Raw genomic sequence first — 27322 nt, 5'->3', positions numbered from 1 at the left:
GGATAAAAAATAATTCCTCCCTGTTCTGCGGAAATAGTTGAAATTGAGCTTCTAGAAGCTGATGTTTCTTTAAAAGGAAATTAACTTGTCCTCCCCACGCACTATATGTACAATCTAAATTACACAGAATAAATGAAGTTTTGAAATGCAAATGTGAAAATGAGTCAGGAATACATTATAAATAAAGTTTACATATGGTGATGACAAGTGTCATCACATCTAAGTAACAACCACCACACTCTTCAGAAAATCACTAATGCAGTTTGAATGCCTTCTTTCTGTGCATCAGTCAGCTAGAAATACCTAAATAGCAATATCCTCTACAGTTATAAAGCATTGATACTTGCTTTGTGTTGCTTTGCTTCTTTACTGCTCTTATAATAGCGTCCTTAAGTACTTTTTTAGGAGATGACATTTGAAGGTAGCACCTTAAAACAGCCAAACAAGTGTTTCTTTCGAACTTCCCTTCTGCTTGCTTTTCCTGCATCTCACATCAACATCTCTCATAACTGCTTCTGGAAGATGCATGTCCCAAAACTGGTGCTCATCCACCAAAGGTCATCAGCTCTTTATTGGCTCTGGTGCACTTCTCCCAGGGCCTCTCTAACCTCTGTCCATGATCAGGATCCTATCCCAGCCCCTCTCAGGGACATCAGTCCCTTCCCCAACAAGGTCATAAGATGCCAGTTCTCAGGTCCACAGGCTGATGCCCCAGCCTCAGCACATCTCTGTCCCTACAGAAGTGCCTGGTGACCTGGGATGGGGCTGCACAGACTCACCAGGGGAATGTCCCCTGTACCCATCCCCCAAAGAGTCTCTCTCCCTCACAGTATTCAGCTACGACCTTACTGGTATTGAACAGAGTGGAAAAGATTATTCTGCAAGAATACCTTTCTGCTTATGCACCATAATGTTTGTTTTCCCTGCAACGACACGACATTGTTGGCTCAGTTTCAGTAACCCCCAGATCATTTCTTGCAGAACTGCTATTTAAGCAGCTGTTCCCCATCATGTGCCAGTGTAACAGATTATTTCTGCTTATATGCAGTCCCTTCCACTTGCCCCTAGTGACTTGCATCTTCTTATTTTTTCCTTTTTTTTCTTGCCTATATCTTGAATTAGCCAGTATTATTTTTAAATCTGGTTATGCCCTTCAACTACAGGTGCTGCTGTTTGTCCTGGTTCTTGGTAAGTACAGCATGTATTCCATCACAAGGCTTTTAACTCTGGTAGACATTTTAAAGCATAAATAATGCAGTGCCACTGAAGTTAAAAAGAGTCAACGATCTATGAACACAGACAAAATGGTCCACCAGGATGTTTGTTAAGAGTTTCTGAATATAGCTGTCTAAAACATGGAAGCTGAATGACCAGGAGTACATTTGCTGTTGGAGTGGTATTGGATAACTCTCAGTTCAAATCTGGAAAAAGGACACTATTTTCTGTCTTGAATTTGAGGCACTAAAGCTTCACTACTTTGACAGCCTCCTGCTTTGGTAAAAATGATGAAAGACACTGTCTTTCCTCCTTAATAGTTATATATTTCCTCACCATAAGTCCTGAAGAGATCTCACAAGAGGTCAGGTGCTATATAAAGGCCATGGCTTAACACAGTGGTCACTGGTTCTTTACTATGTCTAAGTGGTGCATCCCATCCTGGGCTGCAAAACCATTGGAAATGAAAACTTTTTGTTAATACACGTTTATCAGGAGAGTTATGCAATAAGGTTGTATTCACAAGCTGAATTCAAAGAAAAAATCATATGCAAAAGCTTAGAGAAATCAAGCACACTGGGCTTTCATTTCACAGGCATCTCTCACTTTATGATGTGAACTGTACTAGAGTAACACTTGGGTTCAACAGGCAGCAGTACCCTGGTGTTCCTTTACTGCTAAAATGAAATGTCTGAGCTGCTGTATGCTGGAAACACCCACTGGAAATGTCTTGGTTAAAGAGATACCAAAAAAACAGAGCAGAATGTAGTTCAATGGGGAATTTCCTTCTTACGAAGCACTGGAATTTAAGATATTTTGTCTCCCATTATAATTACAGAAGAAATTATTTTGTGTACTTCCTCATATAACAGAGAGCAGCCACAACCATCCCCTGTGTAAGTTATTGTTGGTGCCATTGTAAATAATATTAATCATAATAACATTACCTATAACTTGATTCTCATATAGAACTGTTTAACTTGGATTTAAAGCCCTGTAGGTTTTATAGGCATTCTCTGTGCTTGTTTTGTTGAAAAAATATTTGGATTTTTTGTAGGTCCCTGTATTACCTGGCAATGAGGTTATGTTCTCCTTGGCTCTAAGTAGCCTCACAATGTTGAATGCAGAGTAGATGCAGGCTTTAAGATTGCTATTGCCTTTTCTTCTCATGTAAGAGAAGATGAAATTAATCTCACGTGGAGGGTAGACCACCTACAGACCATTCCTAAATCTTCATCTTCACCAAAAACCTGCCATTGCTATCAAAAGGAAATCAGATTTAATCTTCTACAACAAATCCTGCAACACTAGAAAATGACAGGTTTTGGTGATTTAGAGAAATTCAATATCAAATAGATAGCTCAATCATGAATCTATTATCCTCCCCCTATGCCAGGAAGATGTTAGTGAATGTAAAAACAAGATAATGGAATGGAGAAACAAGTACTCTGCTGAGCCCATACACATTAATTGTATCATTTCAGAGAATGACTAAAGATTGCCATGAGTCAACGATTCCTCCTAAACATTTTGTCTAAGCACACCTACCATCCCAGCTTGACTGGCAACGAGCAGATTACCATGTTTCAGTTATGATGGCAGCTCAGTTTGAAATAAATCACTATTAACAGCAGCCCACCAGGCATCAGTGCTCTCTGCCATACAACCAGTCACTTAAAGCGTTATTTTGCATACTCTCCATTTCCTAATGCAAGAAACCTTCAAAAAGAAGATAAGAGAGTGAGAGGCAAGAGTTGTGTAGGGAACAGAACTGCCTAGAAACCCAGCTGAATTAAAAGCTGTGTTTATCTACAGGCCAGCAAACTAGAGTCCTACACATTCACATATGCAAAGTATCTGATGAAGCAATGCTTCAAAAACATTGTCTTTTAAAAACCTGCCTGGCGCCCTGTCAACTCATCAAAGAGCTGCTTGAGCACTCAGCTCAGGAGTCTGATTCTAAGATGACACAGTGAAAGTCTTTATTTGCCCAGACTCCCAGTATTTTTGTAGTTTTTCCATCCTTGAACTCCAATACACCTGGAAATCCAAGTGACAGTCCCGGGGCTTCCAGTTTCCCTAGTTTGTGAAACAGGGATGCAAAGAAAGAAGTTCTCAAGAGCCTAATAATTGTATTCATATTTTATTTAAAAACTGAACAGAATTCTTTTGCCCTAGACAGAAGAAGGAGAAGAAACAAAAGGAATTTCCTTTCCCTTGGAAATATGAAGGTTTCTAGGTTTTGTTCCTGTTCTAAGATTTAATACATGCACGTTAGCACATGCATATACAACCCTAACAGACTTTCCCCTCTTTGAAGTGGCTGACAGGGGGATTTCCTCTTAGGATATGTTTTATACTGCAGTAACTGCAGGATACTGATCTGGATGGATTCAAAATCTCATACAATATAACATTTCCCTATTTGAAGCCTAATTAGATTTATTGTATACATCCACAGGAAACATCTCCATCCTGTAACAAGAAAAACACTTCAAGATCTAAATGTTAAACCCTCTAAAACAAGCTAAGTTTTTTTTTCAATTGAAAAGTTATACAGAATAGCCTTATGTGTGCTTTTTTATGGTTTTCATTTCTTTCGAATGTCTCAAATTCAAGTCTCCTTTCTAGTATTAATTTCAGTGGTAGTTTCACTAATCAGGCTATCAATCCTAGCACTTGCTGCTTCAAGAAAATAAAGAATAAAATGTTTGTAAATGGATTTTTTTCTGTGAATTATAAAGATTTCATTTTAGAGGTGTATTTGATATTAATTTCCTTTTAACTTCTGTTGCACTTAACATCTAAGTCAAAGATCTTTTGTATTAAAATGAAAAAAATAATCCCTCCTTCAAAGGAAGACCATGAAGTATCAAGAACCATCTAGTGCTCAGTAATAAGTATGATTCATTCAGCAATGCAGGGGCTTCAGGGATTTACAGCATTACAGGAGAGTGATGGCGTGCACAGGAGAGAGACATGAGCCAAGAAACAGCTGTTTTATAAAACCTGGTTGGGAAAGGGTGACAGAACTGAGGGAAACTTCTGGACAGTCCAGGAGGAATGGGAAGGACAGCAGTTTTGTTTTGGGAAGGGTTTTTTTTTTCAACTTCTAGAATCTGCCCTTGATTCTGACTTAGGATATAGCCCCTCATTTCCTTACATGGAAGAACAGTATTTTCTAGTCTTTATTTTTTTCCTTTGCTCCGTCATGTTTCTTTTCTGGCTCTGAAAGAAAACCAAACCCAAACCGAACCAACCATAAAAACAGAAACAGCCAGCCATACTGTCATCCACAGCAAAAAAAATTGAAAGAATCATTTGAAAATGAAAAACTTAAATTCACTGTCTTAAAAATGTGGATTTCTTCAAAGACCTAAAAATTTCCATTGCTTTTACAATTGGCTGTATATAGAGACCTCTTTTTTTTTTTTTTTTACAAAACAGCTATTCCTGGTCAGCAGCAGTTCCCAAAAAGTCTTGAGTAAAAGATTTGCAGTGGTCACAGCTGCTAATCCATTTTCAAAACCAGAGCAATAGCTGTATGGGTGAGGAAGGAGTGGACCTGGAAAGGAGAGGAGGAAAACACAGCTCCAACCATTGCTTAACAGGTGCATTATTTATCTCAAATCCCTTATTTCTCTTCATAAAATCCTCATGCTTAGACCATCTTCTGACTTTTTTATGTGGAAATGTGTATCTGTGAATGGAGGGAGAGATAAGAAATTTATTTGCATGTGAGGGAACTGCTGCTTCACAACACAGAAAAGCAAACTTTGACATATCTTGCTTCCTCTTTATACTCTGACATAATTTTTTTTCTTTTATTTTTTGGTCCTTTTATTTCCCCCTGCTTTTGGCATCACTGGGATATGCAATAATTTAGCTTCATTGCTAAAAATCTTTAAAATTTTTCATTGATATTTTTACCATACTGAAAAAAATTATCTGCAAAGCACAGCAAATGTTGATTGTTTCCATCATCTGCTAAGCTGTGTGTCCTCATCCTCTTTCTCTCTGATGTTTCAGTCCATGAAGCCTTGCAGTTCTTTTACCATGGCTTTTATTAATTAGTCTGAATGCTTTTATTAAACAATGTTACAATTTGCAATCCGTTCTCTTATGCCCTGTGCTTGCTTTTGTATAGACATCTTATTGAGATATGCATTCATCTGAGGAAAGTGATAGACAGGGTTTTTAAAAGAAGACTCAATCAGTGCCAGAAGTTTTTGTGGGGGTTTTTTTTTGTTGTTATTGTTTTGGGTTTTTTGGTTTTTGTTTTGGTTTGGTTTGGTTTGGTTTTTTTTGGTAGTATTAGAACATCTAAATTGTTGAATTGTTGCCAAGGAAAGGAGTAAAAAAAGAAAGAGGGAGTTATAGGAACAAAACCACAAACCACCAAACAGATATGGAGACAATTCCAAGCTCATTTGCTCATATTCTGTCATTTCTATCTTTACTCAAGATTCACTTTTCAGATACAATGGCTTTCTGTCAATTGTTTGTTTTTTCCTTTCTTAAATTGCTTTGTCAAAAATTAATTTAAGTAAAAAAGATGTATAATAACACGAGTGTTTTTTTCAAAATGTATTTGATACAAAGCCATCTTTATTGGAGAACCCTAGAGAGCTTTGCAGAGCATTGTGCCAGGTTTGCAATCCTGAGGACATAAATAGTCCCACTAAAATGAATGAGATCATTATTTGCATGATTAAATATCATAACATTAAACTGTACATAAATGCTACTGCTGTGGGTAGAGAGGGGGAAGGAGGAGAGGAGTGTGACATAAACTTTCAGGTGACAGAAGAGGAATGAATTCTGCCTGATTTTTCATCCTTCAAAAACCTTCTAGTGACAGTATTATTTTTAAATGGCTTTTAGTGATTTTGTGACACTGCCAAGTCATTTAGCTCTATTAAAATAAAAAAAGGCACAAGAAATCCAACAGCAGCAAAAACAGAACAGTGCACAATAGAAATGTAGTGCCAACTGAGTTTGGGACTTACACAGGGCTTCCTGCCTGTGTATGAAATTACTCTGTTGGACCCCCAGCCCATCCAGCCTTCATTGGCAAACAGGGCTTTGGCAGGATCACCCTTCTCCTGCTCCCCAGGATGGTCAGACTTCTTCCTTGCTCTGCAGAGCCAAGAGCATTGCTGTAGTGGGTGCCAATGCTAAGATCTTGTCCCCTTCTTGGTGACCCTCCCCAAAGGTGTCCAGTACTTCTGTGGCTGACTCAGAAATACATGCCAGAAATGAGCACACCGACTGTTACCTAAAGGCTCTGCACTGCTTTGCCATCACAACTGAGCAGAGAGTAGGCTCACCAAACACACAGATGGCACAGAGCTGGAGAGGGCTGCTGGCATGGAGGAGGACAGGTTTAGTTTTCAACATGTTCTATTTCAAATTTGGCATGCAGGGTGGAAAAAACAATGCATTCCAGTGAGGGCACAGGCAAGATACTTCATCTAGGCTGTTATGCACATATGGAGCAAGTGACACCTGCCCAAGCCTTGAGGACAGCAAAGTTTCAGTAGGTCATCAGTTCTGGATAAGCCTGTGAATGTCCCAGGATGTATAAATAGGAGGGCAGACCATAAAACATAGTCCTAGATATAAGACAACTTTCCAATGTAGAACCAAGTTGAGCTGTATGAATCTCACAGAGGGAAGAAAGAAAGATAATAAAATCATGAAACAAGAGAATGTAATCAAAACCAAACAAAAAACATCAGAGATCTATAAAATGTGACCCATAGTGGGGGGAGGGGGGAAATGACAGAAATTATGTTATTTTGCCTAAGCAATGAAAAGGGGAAGAGGGAGTGGATAGAAGAGACATTTATTAAATATGTATAGATAACTGCCAGGATAATCTGTTCTCCCTGTTCATGGTGGACAGGACAAGAAGTGATGTGCTTAGTGAATGCTGCAAGGAATGTTCAGGTTAGATATGAAAATGATAAGGATGGAGAAGCATAAAAATAGACTGCCTGGGGAGGTATAGAGCCTTTATCACAGGGAAAATGATGAGAGTACAGTTCACTCTGCCATGAGGCAAAGGAAACTGCCAGCACTGTGATTCAGTGCATACAGTAACATTGGAGAACTGGGATGTCCCTATCTTGGTTTCATCTAATCTTTTTTGAATGGGTGTCTCCTGAAACAGCATTATGTATTTGTTTCCTTTTCCTTTTATTTATCATGATTTGTGTTGAGCAATCTGAATGAGAAAAATGCTTTCTTTCTGTGCTCTGGGGTATATAGCATTAATAATTACGATTCCTTTCATTAAAGAAGTGCAATTTTTTGCATAAGATTTCTCCTCCTATAGTATCATTTTCATCTTGAAGTAATGTAACAATTTCCATGGGCTTTATCTAGGAGCAAGGATACGTGTCTTTATTACTACTGTGAAACCAGGATTAACCCTTTGCAGGTTAGCAGGGTCATGCTGAACCACAGGAAAGACCCATCTCTGTTCACAAAAATGCCACTCTCTCCTTATCTGGGCTCGGGAGAACAAGAATTTCCTGTGCTTATATCTGTACAAAACCTGCCTCACACACGGGACACAGATTTGGCTGGAGTTCCTGAATTTGTTGTAGTGTAAATACAGGAACAATCAGTGAAATCCTTCCAAAATCTCCATGTTGTCCTGATAATAATAATAATAATAATAATAATAATAATAATAATAATAATAGTAGGTGAATTAAGCCATGACAGCTGGAAGGGTGTTCATGGAGGCTTAGACCCACTGGAAGTCAAGCATCACATGCCATTTTTAAGCACCCCAACTCCCAAAAAGCCAGAGCTCCTAGTGGGGTAGCACAGGTCCTTTCCAGGCAGGGCCTTTGTCCACACTGCAGCTGTTAGAAGGCCGCTGAATATTTATCTCAAGGAGTTCAGCAGGCATCACTCTTGTCTTTTGAAATACAAAGAAAACTCCACTGCCTTAATTTGCCATAGTCTAATGCATAGACTATATCTGTTTCAGCTGCTTCCAGCAGCATAGCTTCAGCTGAAAAACTGGAGGTTTCAGCCCTTCCTCCAGGACAGGAACACCTCCTCAGACACTTTAACGAGGTTTACTTTGGGCAGGGGAGGAATGGAAGAGATAAAGATAGATACCTCTTCCTCTCCAGGCTGTGCCACCATGCACAATGCATCCAGGTTTGCTGGCACAGAGTGACTTCACAAGAAGAGGAGCAGGAACAATTTCATCTGCCAGCATGGGGAGTGAGGAGTGGCTTTATATTCAGGCTCTGTGCATGGGACAGATTCTGTTATTTCTCCAGCATCTTTAACGTAAAAGCTGTCAGGATAGCTTCATCAAACGTTCACTTAACACAGGGTGGTCAGATCCACAGTCCTGGAAGTGACATCACCTTTCTGAGAAGGTTTGAACTTGCTCAGGCAGAGGTGGAGGGGTTCACTTGCCCTCACCCTGGGCAAGTGTGGTGTCTCCAAGCAAGGCCTGAGCATCTTCCTTGTGGCAGGGCAGAGGGATGCCAGGCTGCAGCATCAGCTCTCACTGAGCGCTGTGGAGGGATGCACCTGTCAGGCAAGGCGGGACAGTCTGGGGCACCTACAGAAGGGCAGCTCAGAGAAACCCAAGTGACTCTTGAAGGAGCCTCCTGGGGCCAGGGGACCTGCTCTGCTGCAGCCCCCTCCCGCTCTCCGCCTCCTAGAGCCGCGGCTGCGGCTGCTTTAACCGGGCCGGGGGGGTGCTGGCAGCCCCGCCGACGTGGCGGGCATCAGCTGACCGCTCGGGGCTCTGCCTCCTCCCGGCCGCCCGCCCGCAGCTCCACTCCGGCGGCGGCGTCGGCGGCGGCGGCGGCTCCGCCGTGCTCGTCCCGCGGCTCCCGGGACAGCATCCGCCGTCAGCTCCCAGCAGCCCCGAAGGCACCGCGCTCCCTGCGCTTTGCCCTCATCCCTTCCCGCTGCTGCTGCTCCTCCTCCTCCTCCCTGCCGCCGGGGAAGCCCCTCATCGGGAGCACTCCCTGCCCCGGCCCGCGGAGAAGTTGGGATACTCCCATCTGGAGGCCCAGAGCTCTGAGTTTAGGGCGGGATTTTCATTCCTCGCTCTTTCGATTTTTTTAGATTTGGCGTTTGATGTGATTCTTTTTTTCCTCCTCCTTTCTTTCTTTTTTTTTTTCCCTCCTTTTTTTCCCCGTTGCCAAGCAAGCCGAGTGTCTGCGATGGATGGGAGCCCCGATTCCCCCCCGGACAGAGGCGCCCCGTGAGCCACGGGTATGCCCCCCCGCCGGGGGAAAGCGGGCGGGCAGCCCCCGGCCGGCGGCTCTGGCGCCGTGACCGAGGATGCCCGAGACCTGGCCGCCTCTCCCCTCCTGCCCGAGCTCGCAGCGCTGCCGCTGACCGCAGCCGCGAAAATTACAGCAACTCCTGGGCAGCAGACCTGGGAGCGGAGCCCCGGCATGCCCGGAGAGAGGAGCTGCCCGCTGTGACCGGCTCTGCAAGGCGGCTGCCCCCACCCCTCCGTGCCTCCGGCCTCCGGTTGGGGCCGAGGATCGCCCACCGGGCAGCGGGTCTGCGCCCGTAGATGCTCCGCTCCTCCCTGCTCCACCTCCTCTCGGAACCCGCGGCTCGGTTTCTCCTCTGCGCTCCGCTCCAAGGAGGGCGCGCACCGAGCCCGCCGGGGCGCCGGGGCTGCGCCGCAGCCGGGCTCAGCGGGATGCGGCTCCGCGGGGCGCCGCGGGAGCGGGCACGGGGCTCCGGCCGCCTGCGCTAAGCCGGCGCAGCCGCCCCCCGGACCCCGGCGGCCAACCAGCCCCGCCGCCAGCAGCACCGCCAGACCCAGGGACCTGCCTATAAATGTGATCCCAGCACCGCCACCCCACCGCCGCCACCCGTCCTTCGACATCCCCTCCCTTCGACATCCCCTCCCTCCTCTCCGGCGGTTCCATCCCTCCCCCTGCTCCCCTCCCCAAAGACGGTAGGTGCCCCCCCGCCCCTGCCCCCCTCCCCCCGCCAGCCGGTGCTCTGCCCCCCGCCAGTCACCGCCATGGAGCTCTCGGAGGTGCGGTGCTTGAGCGACAGCGATGAACTTTACACCATCAACAGGACTCCCCCCGGCAGCGGCAGACCCCAGCGCCTGCTGTGGCAGACGGCCGTGCGCCACATCACCGAGCAGCGCTTCATCCAGGAGCACAGCAGCAGCAGCGGCGGCAGCAGCAGCGGCGGGGGCAAAGGCTTCAGCTCCGACGAGACCTGCTGCCCCAACCACCACCCGCACCCGCCGCACCACCTCCGGCGGCAGTCGGCCGGACGGAGTCTGGGCAGCGAGCGCCACAACAACGGAGGCACAAAAGTCTTCCCGGAGGGCACAAGCAGTAGTGGAGACTTGGGCTTTTTGCCCCTGGACTGTGCCCCCAGCAACTCCGACTTCTTCCTCAACTGGGGCTATACATATCGCGGGGTGATCTTCCCCACTCTCCGCAACTCCTTTAAGTCTCGGGACTTAGAGCGCCTTTACCAGCGCTACTTCTTGGGTCAACGGCGCAAATCTGAGGTGGTCATGAACATCCTGGACGTGCTGACCAAGCTGACTCTGCTGTTCCTCCACTTGACCCTGGCCTCTGCTCCCATGGACCCCATTAAGGGCATCCTCTTGGGCTTCTTCACTGGCATTGAGGTGGTGATCTGTGCCTTAGTGGTGGTCAGGAAGGACACGACCTCATACACCTACCTGCAGTACAGTGGTGTTGTCACTTGGGTGGCCATGGCCACGCAAATCCTGGCGGCCGGACTGGGCTGTGGCCTCCTTGGGGACGGCATTGGCTATGTGCTTTTCACGCTTTTTGCTACCTACAGCATGCTCCCACTGCCACTCACCTGGGCCATCCTGGCTGGACTGGTCACCTCTGTCCTGCAGCTCATCATGCAACTGGTTATCCCCAGGTTTGCCGTGACTTCTCTTAACCAGGTACTGTGGTGAGGAGAGGGTGGGAACAGTCCTCTTTCTCCATCACCCTGAGTGAGAGGAGTTGTGGGGGGATGTCCCAAAAGATCCCTTCCCTTTTAATCAGGCGCTGGGAAGTTCATTACCTGGAGGGGAGAGCATAGGCCAAAATCAACCTTCTTATCTCCTATTCTGCAGTCTCCCGTTGCCCATCCCAGTGTCTCACCTCAAGCTGGGAGTTGGGACTTTCTAAGCACCCTGTCCCCTCCGCTTGTATTCACTACACTGCTGTCTCTTGAAGTAGCAGTGGGAAGAGAAGCTCCTGGGGCAAGGGGGGAGGATGGGTCATTTATTATTCCCCTCCATGACTACCAGCAGTGGTTTGGGGTTTGAGATGACTCTGTCTTGGCCAAGCTCTCCCAGTGCCCCCATTTTACTGCTCATGCCTTTTAACTCTGAATCTGCTGGGGCAACTGGTATTTTTATATGTGAAGAGTAGCTTGATCTGAGCTATGGGAAGAGGAGCGAAGCATGCTGCTCTTCTGCAAGGAGAAACCAGTAAAAACTCAGTGAAGCCAGAGCAAAGCTTCCCTGGGAGATTTGGTGTGAGATCCTAGACCGTGTTAGAGGACACTAAGAAGCCTTTTCTGCCGGTGGTCAAAGGGCAAACAATGTCATGCTAAATCCTTACAAGTGATGTCTAGGACAGAGTGCTGGTTACATGGTGTCGTGTGGTGCAGACTGCTGAGAAGCACTGGTCAGGACAGGTCTGAGGGGTTAAAACCAGGTCTCTCCTGACTTCACACACAGATGACTTCTTCCACAGCAAAGCAAGAATGCATCAACTCCCCATATCCCTGCAAGGCAAGAAATAGTGGGAACTAGGACAACTTAATCCTGGAGATTCTTGCTGCTCCCTTTTCCCTCCCTTTCCTGACTGTCACATCTCAGTGCTATCAATATTTCATAGCAGATTATCATCTCCATTTGGCTTGCTCAACGCAATCAGGGAGAAAAGGGTGGAGATACTGTCAGATAATCCAAAAATGAGGGAGAGTACAGAGGAATTTGTTGCTAGTGGCATGTTATTTATATGAGTGTTGGGATGTGCACCTGGGAAATGACTGATCCTGCACCTGGAAGTTTGATGTCCATGATTCTTGGGACACATCTTCCTTCCTTAGACACTGGTTCTCCTGAAACCCCTGCCCACTCCTGCCCATGCCCTTACTACATGCACTTGTTAGCTGTGGGTTGCCTCACCTCATGTCCCAGGGATTTGGCTCATCCTGTTTTGGGAAAAGCTGCCCCGGTGTGTTGTGCCTGGCTGAGCCCTGTGAGACAATTAGGCTGCAGCGGAGTTGTTGCCCAGCCCTTGGTGATGTGCCAATGAATGAACTGCAGCCACACGCAGTGTCCTACTCCCATGCACTGCTGGTGTTGTTAGTGACAGGTCAAAAGCTGTGTGAGTTATGCTGATTTCTTAATTTACTTCCATGTCCTCTCCTGGAGCTGTGAGTAATGTGCTGCTATCTCATTACGCACCAGTATCACAGCTGTTTAGCCGCTACACACACACACAACACACATTTCCCAGGAGAGATACTAGTATCTGTGTTTTGCAGGCAGTTGTGTGAATAAACTGCCTTGGAGCAATGCACAATGAGAGATTACCAGCCAGATGATTGCCTTCATGAACTACATATATAAATCTCCTTAACAGGATGCATGCAGCTTCTCACACGTCGGTTCTGATTTACACCGGCTGCCCAGGGACCACTTAACACAGCCCGTCGCTTCGGCCTTTGCCTCCGGCCCCTGCGGGAGAGGCCGGACCCTTCCCCGCCCCGGGGCTGGCTCCCACCCGATGCCGGAGGAGCTCGGAGGGATCGGGGAGGCGCTGGTTCGGGCGCGGAGGGCAGCGCGGGGGATGAGCGGAGCGCGGCCCTGAGTGCTGTCCGCCCGCGCGGTGCTGAAGGCGGCGCGGCACGGCCCGGGGGCTCCCTCCAGCGGCCCCGCAGGGACTGGGGGCTCCTTCCAGCGACCCGCGGGCACCGGGGGCTCCCTCCAGCGGCCCCTTGGGGACCGGGGGCTCCCTCCAGCGGCCCCTTGGGGACCGGGGGCTCCCTCCAGCGGCCCCGTGGGGACCGGGGCTCCCTCCAGCGGCCCTGCAGGGACCGGGGGCTCCTTCCAGCGACCCGTGGGCACCGGGGGCTCCCTCCAGCGGCCCCTTGGGGACCGGGGGCTCCCTCCAGCGGCCCCTCAGGAACCGGCCCCTCAGGAACCGGGAGCTCCCTCCAGCGGCCCCGTGGGGACCGGGGCTCCCTCCCTCCAGTGGCCCCACGGCCCTCACCCGCCCGGGCCTCCCCTCGCAGGCCGGGCATGGGCTCGGCCCTGGGACCCCGGGACCCGGACCTGGTGCCCGGGTGAGGCACTTTCTAGCGTTGCACCATTTTTTTACTTTTGGCAGAGGATTGCTGAGCCCTCTCGAGCGTTAGTGGATGAGGGCTTTTGAGGCTGATGAAGGATGTAGAACTGTTGCTTCACAGGTGAAGACAGATCATTTAAATGACTGTGTCATCAAGGTTAGGTAGAAACCTTCGGGCCAACAAAGATTTCTTCCTCCTGCAGGTAAAACATTCTCTTTTATCACAAGGCTTACTTTCTCAGATAAAAGACAGCATCTTCCCTTCAAAGAAGCTTTACAAGACTAAATGAACTATTTGATTATGTAGAAATATCTGCGAGCATCTTGCTCTGCCTCAGGATGCAGACAGACGCTTACACTGGACAAATAACAGGAATTAAAGTATGCACAGAAAGAAAAAGCTGATGGTAAAACTCTGATCATGCTACAAACAATGGGTTTTCTACTGATTTTTTTAAATCTAGATTTCATACAGGGAAAATACTGAATTCAATTCCAAAAAAAAAAAGTCTTGGGTCAATTTAGTACTGTACCTACTAGCATCCAGGGGCAAAATGGTTGTGATCTCTTCTCAGTCACACATCAGCCATACATCTATCTAAACTCATAGTGCTGTGACAGTTTACACAAAAGGAAAATCAAGTGCTTTGATGTGTTTTCCCCCAACCTCTTAGTTAAGTTTAGGTTTCACTGACAAGTTTGCTTACAAGCAGGCCAAACCATTAGTAATGCTGCATACAAGCATGCAGTACTGCTTCCTGGTTCACTATTTGTTGTAGTTTTTATGGATTATCATGAATACAAATAATTTATTCTGTTTACCTTTTTTTTTTTTTTTCTTGCAGTAACTCTTAAGATGTCACCTGATTTTTCTTCCCTAGCATCCTAGAAAAAGGTGAAGGAGAAAGGCTTGAAATTAGTTTTTTGTAAAGTAACAAGAACAAAAACCCAAACTCACTAATTTCAATCCTAAGTGTTGGGTATTTCTGGGGGGATATGATCACTCTTAAGCCAAACTGACTCCAGCCTGAAATGCTGAGGAACGTGCTGCTGCTCAGCTTGAGGGGAACCATGAAAAAGAGACTGACACCATGACTTAGATAAAGCCTGCACTGATACTGATTAAAGATTGGGTCAGGAAGCAAATGAGAATAAAAGGCCTTAATGGTAAACAAGTGCAGTGTATGAATTTGTGTTCCTGGCTAGACACCATGATGGGGTAGTGTTTGTCTCTGACCTTCCCCAAAATGAACAATTTTTTTTGCATTGTGTTTATTTTTACTTTTTCCTGAGTAACAATGCATGCAATCAGAAATTTCAAAGACCACATGTGTTTCAGGCGTATGGGGAAGAACAAACAACTCAGAGCTCTTTCATGTTATATAACATAGACAGATGATAATATAGATGTGAGTTTTGACAGGCTTGAAATTATGTAAGCTACACACATCCTCTGGATTTTAATCCTCTGCCTTTGCACTCTTCATTCACATGAGCAAATTCCACCAGTCAGTAAGACTACTCTCATTATTAAATCACATATATAAGGGATACCTTGCAGAACCAAGTCCTAAATTATGCATATTAAATAAAACTTTAAAAACACATTTAGAAATAACCTTAAAGTGGATAATAATAGGACTGGGTAAACTCATTCTTTTCCCTCTATCTTTCCAAGCCTAGGCAGTGCTGTGAATTATTTTTTTCCTTGCTTATTTTTTCCCCAGATCTTGTGTGTTATTAATAGAGGGAAAGGCAGAATTTATGAAGTCACAAGGAGCCCTACAGAGATAAATCTGTGTAATTGTACAATGGAAACTGACAGCTTTTGCATGCGTGCTTCAGTTGCATGTTTTGCAAAATCTGATCATAGATATCAGTATGAGTATATGCAAAATCAGACTCATCTCTTCAAAATTTCTAATTTTCTTCCACAAGCTAAATGCTTGTGGAAAATATATCCAATCTGTAAAATATAAGGACATTTCAAAGTTAGCTACCATTTGAGAAGCAGTATCGAATCACTCAACCTTTCTCCTCATGTTTGCTTTTGTAGCATTATTTGCTATGCATTTTTCTGCCATAGTCTTTTGTGGGCTACTTATAAACTGAGTGTGTGATTTTAGACTGGATTACGAAGTGCTTTCCTTTTATATCCTGTAATATCACCTGACCAGTATCAGTGGGTCACAGCTTAATTAGATTAGAATTGGATACACTTTTCTTTGGAGTAGCTGCATCATTGTTGTGCTAAGTAGGGCAAATGCACTAAGTATATTTACAATTTGATGATTAATTGCCTCCAATATATAGGAACTCAGGCAAAACCATGAATGAAACCTGCTTTCATCAGTGAATTTCAGCTTACAACAGTCAGTGTGCTTGCTCTCACTACAACTTACCTTGCTAGATTTGATATGATTTTTTTTTCTGCTGTCAAGACACTTCTAGGTTGCCTTCAAGGGTTTGTTTGTTGCTTGCTTGTTGTTTTTCATGGCCTAGAAAGAGGCATGTGCTCCAAAACAGCAACATCTAATGCAAAATAATCACATACCAGAGCGCTGCACTTAGAGCTCACAGTTAACAGCAGATCATGTTTGAATGATCCTTATTAGCCTGTACAGAAGTCTGAAGGGGATAAACATCTCCAGTTCAGCTTCTTACTGCACTTCTCAGCACTTCAATGGTGTCATGGGAATAGGAAAGAGAAGAAGGCAAAACTAGAGCTGTTCAAGGGATTAGTCTTTTTCCAGAAGGCAGGGAAGGTTGAGGATAGAACAACTTCTCCTTACCTTTTCATTATATCCAGAATATCTGGCTATGCATGAGATAAACTACAGTGTTTCAAATAAAAGGTGAAATTTAGCAAAAAGAAAAGAAATTATGCTTTTAAATTAATGCTTGGGTTGATGAAAACGTCAAACCTGAAAATCCTTACTCAGCTCCTTCTTGGCACTCCATCTCTGTAGGCACACAATGTATAATGGTCTGGGCAAGTGGTCAGTGCCATGGTGGGGAATGGGCTGAAAAGCAGCACCCAGGGGGTGGTGGCAAGTGGCTGCTTTTCAAAGTGGCAACCTCTCACAAGTGGGGTCCCCAAGGGATCGATATTGCGCTCAATGCTGCTTAATGTCTTTATAAGTGATCTGGAAGATGGGCTCAAGAGTACCCTTATAAAGTTTGTCCATGGTCCCAAACTGAGTAAGGAAAGGAGGAGTCCCCCTGCAGGAAGATCTGGATCGTCTGGAAGAGTGAGCTAGCAATTACCCTATGAAGTTCAACAAGGACAAGTGTAAGATGTTGCATCTAAAAAACATAACCCAGGATTGTAGCACATGCTGGGAATGTGCCTGGCTGGGAAGCAGCTTTATAGAAAAGGATCTTGGGGTCCTGGTGGACAACAAATACAGAATGAGTAACCAGTGTGCAGCTGGGGCAGAGGAGGCCAGCAGGAGGCTGGGCCGCTGACATCCCCAGCAGAGATCAAGAAGTCATTATCTCACTTTATTCAGCATTTGCCTGGCCTGGAATACTGTGTTCAGGTTTGATCCCAGCTATAAAAAAAATGTGGACTGGCTGGGCAGACTCCAAAAGGAGGCCACAAAGATGAGCAAAGAAGGGAGAAGCCAGATGTATGGGGAAAGGATGAGAGAACTTGGTTTGTTCAGCCTTGAAAAAAGAAGGCTTAGGGGAGACATTTTAGCCCTCTATTATTTAAAGGATGGCAACAAAGATCAGACCTTTCTTACAAGGAGTCTTATAGAAAAGGTGAGGGGTAATATGTAAAAGTAACTATTGGGGAGATTATGATTGTACACAAGATGAAAAATATTTGCAATCAGAATAATCTCTCCAGGGCAGTGGTTGATTGATTGACATTGGACACTTTTAGGATTCATCTGGACAGGATGCTCGGCCATCTTGTCTAGACTGTGCTTTTGAAAAGAAAGGCTGGACCAGACGATCCTGGAGGTCCCTTCCAAACTTGCATTCAATGTGTCTGTGACTATGTGATCACATTTCTCTAAGTACAGCCTTCTTGCCCTTAACTGTGCTTCTGTTTCTGTGCATCCCATGAAGTGTCTCAATAACTCTAAGCTACCAGGCAGCCTACCCTACCCAGCATCCAAACACTGTTCTCCTTGGAACACATTTTGCAGTTGTACTACACACACAGCACCTGTCCAATGTCAAAGTCAGTAGAGAAGGTTATTGCGCTCTTCCTCTGTGCAACAAATGTGGTAATGAAAATATTCCTGGGATGTGGTAGACCAAGGTTTGAATCCCTTTTTCGCTAGAGGGGATTGAAGTCTGTCTCTCTTACCTCACCAGAGAGTTTCCAAAGAAAACCCATTCCTAAAACAACTGTTCTTCTGTGAAGATAAAAGTTTAAGATTCAATGTGAAAAAAGAAAAATTTAAAAAACAATTATACTTACTCTGTAACCAAGTGTTTATGGAATTCATCACTGGAGGTGTCCTTACTCAACATTTTAGTGTTTTATATAATGTTGTTGAATCATTCCCTTGAACACAAGTTCCTATAGAGCAGACTGTACAGTTTGATCTCCACTCCGACATGATGAATTTTGAACCTCTTTTTCATAGTGCTGAAAAGCCCAAGTATGTAGGGGAAAACATCACAGTGATTCTGTAAATCAGGGAAACCGATGGAAATTAGGGAAAATTGAGGTTTTAGACATATTCCCTGCCTTTCATAGTTGCAGAGTCTTTTTTGCATACTGTGCAAGGATCTGTAAGAATACGGTGGCATTCATCATAGGCTTCTGAATTAAACTCTAGTAGTTGTGGGTCTGCAAATGAGTTGCTCAAGGACCTTGCTTTGTGGCTTATGAGCCATTTTTTCTTCACCTTGCCTTTCTTACAAAGAGAAGTTCTGTCACTTGCTGTGTTCTTGGTGCAGTGCAGCTTGTACCTATCATGAGTGCAGAAAGGACTGTAAAGTTTCAGTCTGACCCAAGGAGGGAGATGAATGCAAATTACTAGGTTAGTGCTGCAGTGAATCTTGAGCATTTTGTTAGCAGTCTCAGTCATTCAAACCAGGGATGGAAGAGACCATCAAAAGTGATCAAGCACAAAAAATCCTGAGGATCTGGCATTTCTTGAAATGAAAGATTTTTCTAAGTGATATTAAGATATTGAGACCTGACTTACTCACAGGCTTCCAACAGCTTCATTTAGATACTTGATTTAAAGCCCACATAATGTAATATAAAGAATGCCATAGATATTAGGATTTTTAGGTGAATCATGAAGATGACTTGTCAGGATTCTCTTTAGGGAAAGTTTTGCTGTGAATCCACAGTTCTTCTGAAAAAGAACACAAATGTAGACATCCAGCTCCTCCAGGAATCTCTCTGAATGAGCTCTGTCATGCTTATCTCTAGAAACAGCCAGGTCTGCTGACAGAGATAGCAGTGTGGTGCTGCATAACCTAGAGCAAAAATATCAGGAACTGTACACAGGATGAAGTGCAAGGCAAGCAGCCATTGGCTGACAGAGGAATGTCTTGTCATACGAGTTGCATTTATTAGCAACTATTTAAAGAAATGCTGCTATTTCATTTGTCAGCTTCTTCTGCTGCAGGGTTTCATGCAGTTAGCTCTAGAGGAGAGAGGAAGGCTGTGAAGTTCATTAATTACCCATTGCTGCAGTCTGTGAAGCAGCTGAAGTATATCAGTGCAAAAAAAAATCAAAACTAACACAAGCCATTTTATTTTCCACAATCACAACAAATAACTGTACTTCTTCCAAATAGTCTGATGTTGGTGTTATCATTTTATATGATGCATTAGTTTAAATTTAGATAACAGTAGCCCCCAGTGTAAATGAAATAATATCTGAGTTCAATAATATATTTTTTAACTTCAATTTTATTTTTCAATTTTGATTTAATCATCATTTTACAGTTTTGTATTTTCCTCTATCTTTGCTTTCCTTTCCCTTAAAAAAATGCAGACATTCTTCTTAATTAAATTAATGGAAGCATTCAATATTGTCAGAATCTTTATTTTGAAAATCTGTTTATGTCTTTGGGCTGATCCAATCTTTAGACACTATATTATTTCTCCTTTGTTCAAACTCTTCTGCTTCATTTACCTGAGAACTACTCAAAGTGAGAGTTATCTATTCTGTGTTCCTTGCATTAGGTCTGCCACAGTAAGGCTCATTCATAAATCCATAACTATCACCACAGTGCAAACAAGAAATAGTAAAAAAACAGGAAAATTAATCAGCACAGAAAAACTGAATTATATTACATGCTATTACATCATATTACATGCTATACATGTAGCAGAGGTTATGTAATTCTGGAGATAGGATTTAAGGTAAATAAATAACTTGGATCTCAAGGAAGTTATTCAAATAATGGCATAAGATGTAGATATACACATTCTTTTATCCTATGATCATCTTGTCATATGGGAAAGTACCTCCGATGCTCAATAATATTAATAAGTTTCATAAGCATACTAGACAGGTTTATAATAGACATAGAAATCATCCCACCTGTGCTCAGTATAATTTAATATGCAGATATGCTTGTTCTTTTTGAGGAAGGAGTAATATTCACCACAGATTTCAGCTAGGGATTGAGAATGAGGATCATACCCATTCCATCACTAAATTAATCATTGGTCTGTGGTGACCCACACATATCTATGCATTTCAGAGCTTAGTTTGATTTGAAAATTTGCTTTCCTCAGCTGCTGTAATAAGTGACTAATAGTCAATTTCTTTGAGAGTTTTGTGTAAAACATCCCAACATCATCTATGATGCATCAAAAGAGGAATACTGCATTGGCTTCTTTCAGCCATGCACATTTTTGTTGAAATATGAATCCATTTAATATAGTGGGAATGCATGCATTTAACTTTATTCTTTCTTTAAAGACCTGGTTCCACATCATTCTCTTCAGAGTTGGAAGGTATGTCTTATCAGGAGAAGTTAAGAACTCTGGTTTTGTCTAGTTTGGAGAAGAGGAGGCTGAAGTGTGACCCCGTTGCTCTCTAACAGCTTCTTGAGGAAAAGAGGTGGGGAGAGAGGGTTGCTGAGCTCCTCTTCCTGGGATCCACTGACAGGACATGTGGGAATGGTCCAAAGCTGGACCAGGGAAGTCAGGGAATAGACATTAGGATGCATTTCTCTACCCAGAGGGTGTTAAAATATTGGAACAGGCTTCCTAGAGAGGTGATCAATGCCCCAAATTTGTCAGTATCTAAGAGGCATTTGGACAATATCCTTAATAATGTGCTATAACTTTTGATGGCCCCTGAAGTAGTCAGGCAGCTGGCTGTTATAAGTCCCATGAAACTGAAACATTCTATTCTATTCTATTCTATTCTATTCTATTCTATTCTATTCTATTCTATTCTATTCTATTCTAGCCTGATCATCAGTGACTCTAACAGCCACCTGTACTGAGAAGATGTAAAAGTATGTGTCATATAAGTGGAAAAGGACCTGGGGGTGCTGGTCAACAGCTGCCTGAACATGAACCAGTGTGTGCCCAGGTGACCAAGAAGGCCAATGGCAGCTGGCCTGCATCAGCAATAGCATGGGCAGCAGGACCAGAGCAGGATTTGTCCCCTTGTGCTGGGCACTGGTGAGGCCACACCTCAAATCCTGTGTCCAGTTCTGGGCCCCTCACTGCAAGAAAGACATTGAGGGGCTGGAGTGTGTTCAGAGAACAACAGAACTGGTGAAGGGGCTGGAGCACAAGTCTGAGGAGCAGCTGAGGGAGCTGTGGCTTTTCAGCCTGGAGAAAAGAAGAATCAGGGGAGCCCTTATCACTCTCTACAACTGCCTGACAGGAGGCTGTAGCCAGGTGGGGGTTGATCTCTTTTCCCAAGTAACAAGAGACAGGACGAGAGGATGTGGCCTCAAATTTCCCCAGGAGAGGTTTAGATTACAAAATGGGAAAAATTTCTTCATCAAAAGAATTGTCAAGCACTGGAACAGGCTGTGCATGGGAGTGGTGGTGTCACCATCCCTGGATGGATTTAAAAGTCATGTAGATGTGACACTTTGGGACATGGTTTAGTGATGGACTTAGCAGAGCTGGGTTAACAGTTGGACTTGATGGTCTTAGAGGTCTTTTCCAGACTAACTAATCCTATGATTCTTTATAGTAACTTATTCTTGAAACATTAAGGGTGTAGTATATCTCAAAATGGTCAGAGAGATTTACCAGAGATTCCTCAAGGATCTGAAGGTCCTTGAGAGGAGCCAGTGAAAATTCTTTTTTGAGACTTAAGAAGAACTTAAGTCACATGAAACTTTCCTGAAGGGCAGTACAAGTTTAACAAATTGCTGTAAAGACATTTTACATTCCAAAATATAGGCAAATGCCACTCTGACTGATGCTAGGACAATTTACATGTTCTTTGCAATCCTGAGAGTAATAGTAGTTTGCTGACAACAATAGGAAGAGAAGAATTTATTACATGTATTTAATTTGTGCTAATGGAATTGCTTTTGTGTGCTGTGTTCCATTAGCCACCTGAGAGGCTGTAAGAAATGCCAGAAGTGCACATGAAGTGCTCCTATTTTCTGTGTGATGGTACAGGATGGTAGGCCCATATTGATCTTCTTATAATCTCAATAGCTCTTCTTGCTTAGAAATTATTTCTTCAATGGCTTATTATTTTCTTCCCTGTAAAAATACTTGTATCTGGTTATTCTTAAGGTACATTTTCTGATGACAACCACTTTTCTTTGATAACACTGTGTGGTATATTATGTAACACAAGCATTCAGTTACTTCAAATATCATCAACAATCAGAGCAACAAAATCTAAAATTTTAACTACAGAACTCTCTGAGGCAATGTGACTTTAGAGAACCAGTGTAAAAGAATCAACCTTAACATGTCAATTATTTTAAACTCAAGAAAAACTCTCATATACATAAAGATTGCTCTAAGTTTAAGTTGGTCAAAATCCCCTAGATTTTGTACAAAGATTGTTAAGGTAGTTGCTCCATTCCTCTTCAAGCAGTTAACAGAATTTTGCTTTCCAGATTGCTTTCCATGACACCAGAACATGCGAACTTCCACACTGAGTTTAAAAATGGTCTTTCCAAGTGAATTTATTAAAGAACACTTCTGATGGTGTACAAGAAGGAAGAGGATTTGAGATCAGTTCTGTTTTTCTTTTGCAATGCAAGGCTTCTATAATTTGGATTGCCCTAGTTGATTTTCTTTAATCTAAAAGCAATGCATATATCTAGCAAGATTTCATATTTAAATTTCTAAAAATTCAGACCAATTCATAGATTTACATGAATTGGTCTGAAATTTTATTATATGATGCAAATACTCAGCAAAAGTAATGCTGTAAAATTTCATGCTTTATTCCTTTTTTTGTAACTTGCTTTCAGGCTCAGTAATTACATTTGCAAGTCAAAATAATATTTACTATGTCCCTAAAGTTTGTGTGTATCTGAAGATGGTTTATAGGTGCAATTTAAAAATGGAAAATATGCACACCATTAATTAAGAGACGTTTTTTCTAATTACTATCATTAAACTATAATCTGGAAATTAAACTGTCATATTCTGGCTAACAGCAATATGGATTCAGCAGCTGCAGATTTTAAGAGAGCTTGAAAGGTGTTTAGTCAATGCTTAGTGCCCTTTACTACAGAATGACAATTCAAGGAATCTCAGACAAGGAAAAAAGAGTATGCTAGAGTATCCTACAAATAAGGAAATAATTAAATATCCAAATCATGAACACATAAATACACGAAAACCCCCAGATTTTCTTGCAGAGTTTGTACAAAACTAGTGGTCTCCAAAACATGGAAGGATGGATGGTTAGCTATCCTGAGTTAGTCAAGAGAAGGGCTATGAGGAGCTGCCAAATGAGGAAAAGCTGAGAGAGCTGGGACTGTTCAGGCTGGAATGAGAAGGAATAGGGGTATGTGAGGGATGGTAATCTGATAATTATGTATTAATAGATTACTCTAAAGTAAGGAGACAAACTTTTCTCAGCAGGGCCCAGAGACAGGATGATAATCAATGCACATGAACTGAAATGCAGTAAATTTTACTCATGCATGTAAAAAGAACTTTTTTTACTCTAAATGTGAATGAGCACTATGACAGATTGCCTAGAGATGTTGTGGAGTCTTCATTCTTGGGAATATTCAAAATCTGACAGGACAAGATCCTAAGCAGCTTGCAGGTAATCCTGCTTTGAGGAAGATCTGACAATATGATCTCCAGAAGTCCTTTCTATTCTGTTATAGCAGAACAGGTATTGTTTCAAGAATGCAGATACAAAGACCTACTGAGGATCTGGAGGGCAGAAGTAGCATGGGAATCCATACTGAACATGGTTACATGGTCATGTTCAAGGCACGTTTCCTGTGATCACAGGGTGAGACCTGGTTTACATGCTGTGCTTTCTGCACAGACCATGTGAGGGCCTTGCCTGCAGGTCTGTGTCATAGAATCATGCAATCATTTCTCCTGACAAAGACACTTTGGATCATCAAGTCTAACCATACACCTAAAACTACAGAGTCTACCACATGTCATCAGCTCTCATTTCTTCATGGGAGTTTTTCTGTGGGCTTATCCCCATCATATGGTTCAAAGCTCAAAGCAGCAGCCTTGTCTTCCCCATCCCCATCTATGACATCAAGCATTGCCATAGTAGAATCTTACAGCAAACATCAGGCACATGCTCACTCCATGCTTCTTTTGGGGAACAATTCTGTCTCCACTTTCTAGATCTCTGTAGTCTGTGCAATATTACAAGTGGAAGAGTTTGAACAATATAATAGATACATGTCTTTCTTTCTATCAGCAAAAAAACATTCCTGTACCAGTACCAACCACTCAGTTTCACATGGTGAGATTGCTACGTTTATGATCAGAGATGTGATATAAGTGTGAGTGTGTGTGTGTGTGTGTGTGTGTGTGTACTGTGGTCTCTCTGGGGCTTTCTCAGCAGTCTTAAGTGCCAAAGAAAGCTGGAGGCAAGTTTACCCTCAGGCAGTGAGTCTGCCGAAGTTAGAACAATGTTTTGAGCAACAGATCCATCTATCTAACAACTATCCTTTAAAAAAAATAAAAGTAGAATCTAACCTTCTGCTAAGAAAACACTGATGATCTTTAAACATACTGCTTTCAGTTCCAGTGGATCCTGTTTATTTTCACTACTTCTCAGGATAGAGGATCACTCTAAAGGAAAATGAAGAGGTAGCTGTGACGACTTTCAAATATAGAATGGGTTGCTACAGAGAGGAAGAAATCAATTGCTCTTTGTTTCATCTATGAGAGATTATGACGCTCATAGGTGATGGGTTAAGTTACTCTTTGGAATAGTTACATTAGATAGTAGGAGAAATCTTGAAAAAACAACCTAATAACAGTATCTTCAATAACCTCATTTTGCTTGGAAGGTTTTACCTTGAGGTATAATTAAACAGTTTAGAGAGACAGTTTTTAGGAGTGATTTAGGTAATATCCAGGACCCCAGAGCATGGGTTAGGTGACTTATCAAGGTCTTCTCATGCCGAACTTTCTATAATTAAATGATACTTGCTGCTAATTTTGACTACAATGCAAAGTGTTCTGACCCCCAGTTTCCAAAGAAGTAAACCATTTCATATATATAATGATTACTGCCCTGAGGCTGATGCATTAGTCTGAATTATTTCCCTTTATGTAGCCTGAAATGCCACAACTTCAGATATTTATATTTGTGGTTTGCTACAGAAATGTTGGATCAAATAATAGCCAATAATATTGATGACGGTGCAAGAAAATGACAGAATCTGATTGTCTCTTCCAAGAGAGTAACAACGGGTGGAAGGACTGTGTTGCTAATAAAGTCATGTAAGCTTCAAAGCCAAAAAACCAAAGAGTGAATTTGTTGATTGAATAGGGGCTATTTCTGTCCATTGGAACTTTTAGGTCATCATCAGCTCATTTTAATTCACCTTTAATCTTCCTTATCTTATATCATTATTCTGGTCTGATTTATTTATTTTTATGCAGATATATCTATAAAAATATATTCAGAGAAGCAGTGTTATTTTAGATTCTTTCTATTGTATAAGTATGCATATACCACTTAATTATAAAGAATAAGAATTATCCTGGATGTTTCTGGCTCTGAGCAAATATTACAGTAATTGTGTACATTAAAATATATGTCCCAGAAATCTTTGGGACTGCAGCTGACTTTAGAACTATTCCTAGATATGCGGTGCAGATGAAAATAATGGAAATAATATAGGAATAAATAAGTAAATACAGAGATTAATTAATGCTTGCTGAGTACCTGGAGCATCATTAAGATGTGGAAGAGTCCTGTCTCTAACTTTACCTCTAAAAATCCATCCTAAACTCTGGGAATGCTCATGGAACATCTTGTCTCTTGCCAAGGTTCTCCATGTGTGACAGCCACAACAGGTCCATTATACCTGAGGATGCTTTCTGTCACTGCAGTAACTGAGCTCCTTCCTTAGGGCTGAGCATCCTGCTCTGACAACAACAGGGAATTGGGCTTTTACTGTGGAACAGACACAAAATATTTCCTTCCTTCTCCAATAACAAAAAAGGCCTTAGCAGCAGGCAATTTTAACTAAGGGAACCTGTTGGTTAATGTTCTCTTCCAGGGCAATAAACTCTGACCTTGGCAGGATATTTTAATCCTGTTTTTCATCTCGTGAAGGGCGATTCAGTCTTTCAGCAAAATGCTTTCATTCACAGACTACAAAATCAGTAGTAGTTGTTCAGGGTAATTATACAGACAACTTTAATGAAAGATTTTCACACAACCTTTTCTACTCCTGCTAGACACAGGACTCTCTTTAAAAGATGAGTACTTTACAAATTATGCTGGATTTTTTGTTCAAGAGGGAGGATGGTATTAAACACACAGGCAAAATACACTTACTCTTGTTCTTAGTGGAAGTCAGGTGGTAGGTAAAGGTAGAACATCCTGAGTTTTTCATCATAATAATAATTTTAAAGATGATCCACACATTGACAGTGTATGGTTTAGCATGCATTTTTCCAGATGTCTTGCCATCCAGCAAGGAGTTTTTATTGAATACTGAGGTAAGCAGGAGCTGACACCTCCCAGAGAAGAGATTTTGCATCTCTGAGTGGCAATGACTCTTCAGTTTCAGTTTTCCAGTTGAGCTGGGAGCTGAGGAGTGCCACATGCTTCCCACATGCTGCAGGTGTGTTCTGAAACTTAAATATTTCTATGCTGCCACATTTTTCCTTCTGGGGCCCACCAGACATGTATTAGCCTAAGAAAGACATTTCCACACCTAAAAGTCTGAGGTTTTCAGAAATGCAGCAATTGCACTGCTTTACTACTTACTAGGGAAATATCAAAGATGTGAGGGTGGAGTTTAGGGTTTTTCCAAATTCTTCCAAAACCTGAAAATTTTAATATAGAAACACACACACTTTTTAAAAAATATAGCACTTCATAAAATTATTCTGATTCTCCATATTTATTTTGCTTGTCTCCAGCTATTGTTCCCCAATATTTGTATTTTTAATATCATCTTGTGAGGTATTTAGTCACATAGTTCTATTTTTATAATCAATATTTTTCTCCTTAAAAGTAGTAACTGGCACAATTTAGAGTCCTTGTCTTTTTTTGTAAACTCTGTGTAAAATACTACATAGGAACATGTCAGAAGGTAAGAAAGAAGACCAAAATGCCTGGAAAAAGTAATTTATGATACTA

At 42.8% G+C, this 27322-nt stretch overlaps 1 protein-coding gene and 1 long non-coding RNA gene across 3 annotated transcripts in view; one reads left to right on the top strand and one right to left on the bottom strand.

Moving 5' to 3' along the window:
• The window catches only part of LOC132338047 (uncharacterized), a 40938-nt gene extending 29720 nt beyond the window's left edge, over positions 1-11218 (bottom strand). Inside the window, exon 1 of the long non-coding RNA XR_009489345.1 lies at positions 11080-11218. This is a non-coding gene — a long non-coding RNA (uncharacterized LOC132338047). The remainder of the gene's footprint in view (positions 1-11079) is intronic.
• Positions 10203-27322, top strand: part of ADCY8 (adenylate cyclase 8) — a 117982-nt gene continuing 100862 nt past the window's right edge. For both annotated transcript variants that reach the window (XM_059867173.1, XM_059867164.1), the window contains exon 1: positions 10203-11170. In XM_059867173.1, the coding sequence (XP_059723156.1) occupies positions 10250-11170 (921 nt within the window). In that variant the 5' untranslated portion in view covers positions 10203-10249. The remainder of the gene's footprint in view (positions 11171-27322) is intronic.

This window comes from Haemorhous mexicanus, chromosome 1 (genome assembly GCF_027477595.1).
Source record: "Haemorhous mexicanus isolate bHaeMex1 chromosome 1, bHaeMex1.pri, whole genome shotgun sequence".
Classification (NCBI taxonomy): Eukaryota; Metazoa; Chordata; class Aves; order Passeriformes; family Fringillidae; genus Haemorhous; species Haemorhous mexicanus.
This window is presented reverse-complemented; position numbering and strand designations above follow the sequence as displayed.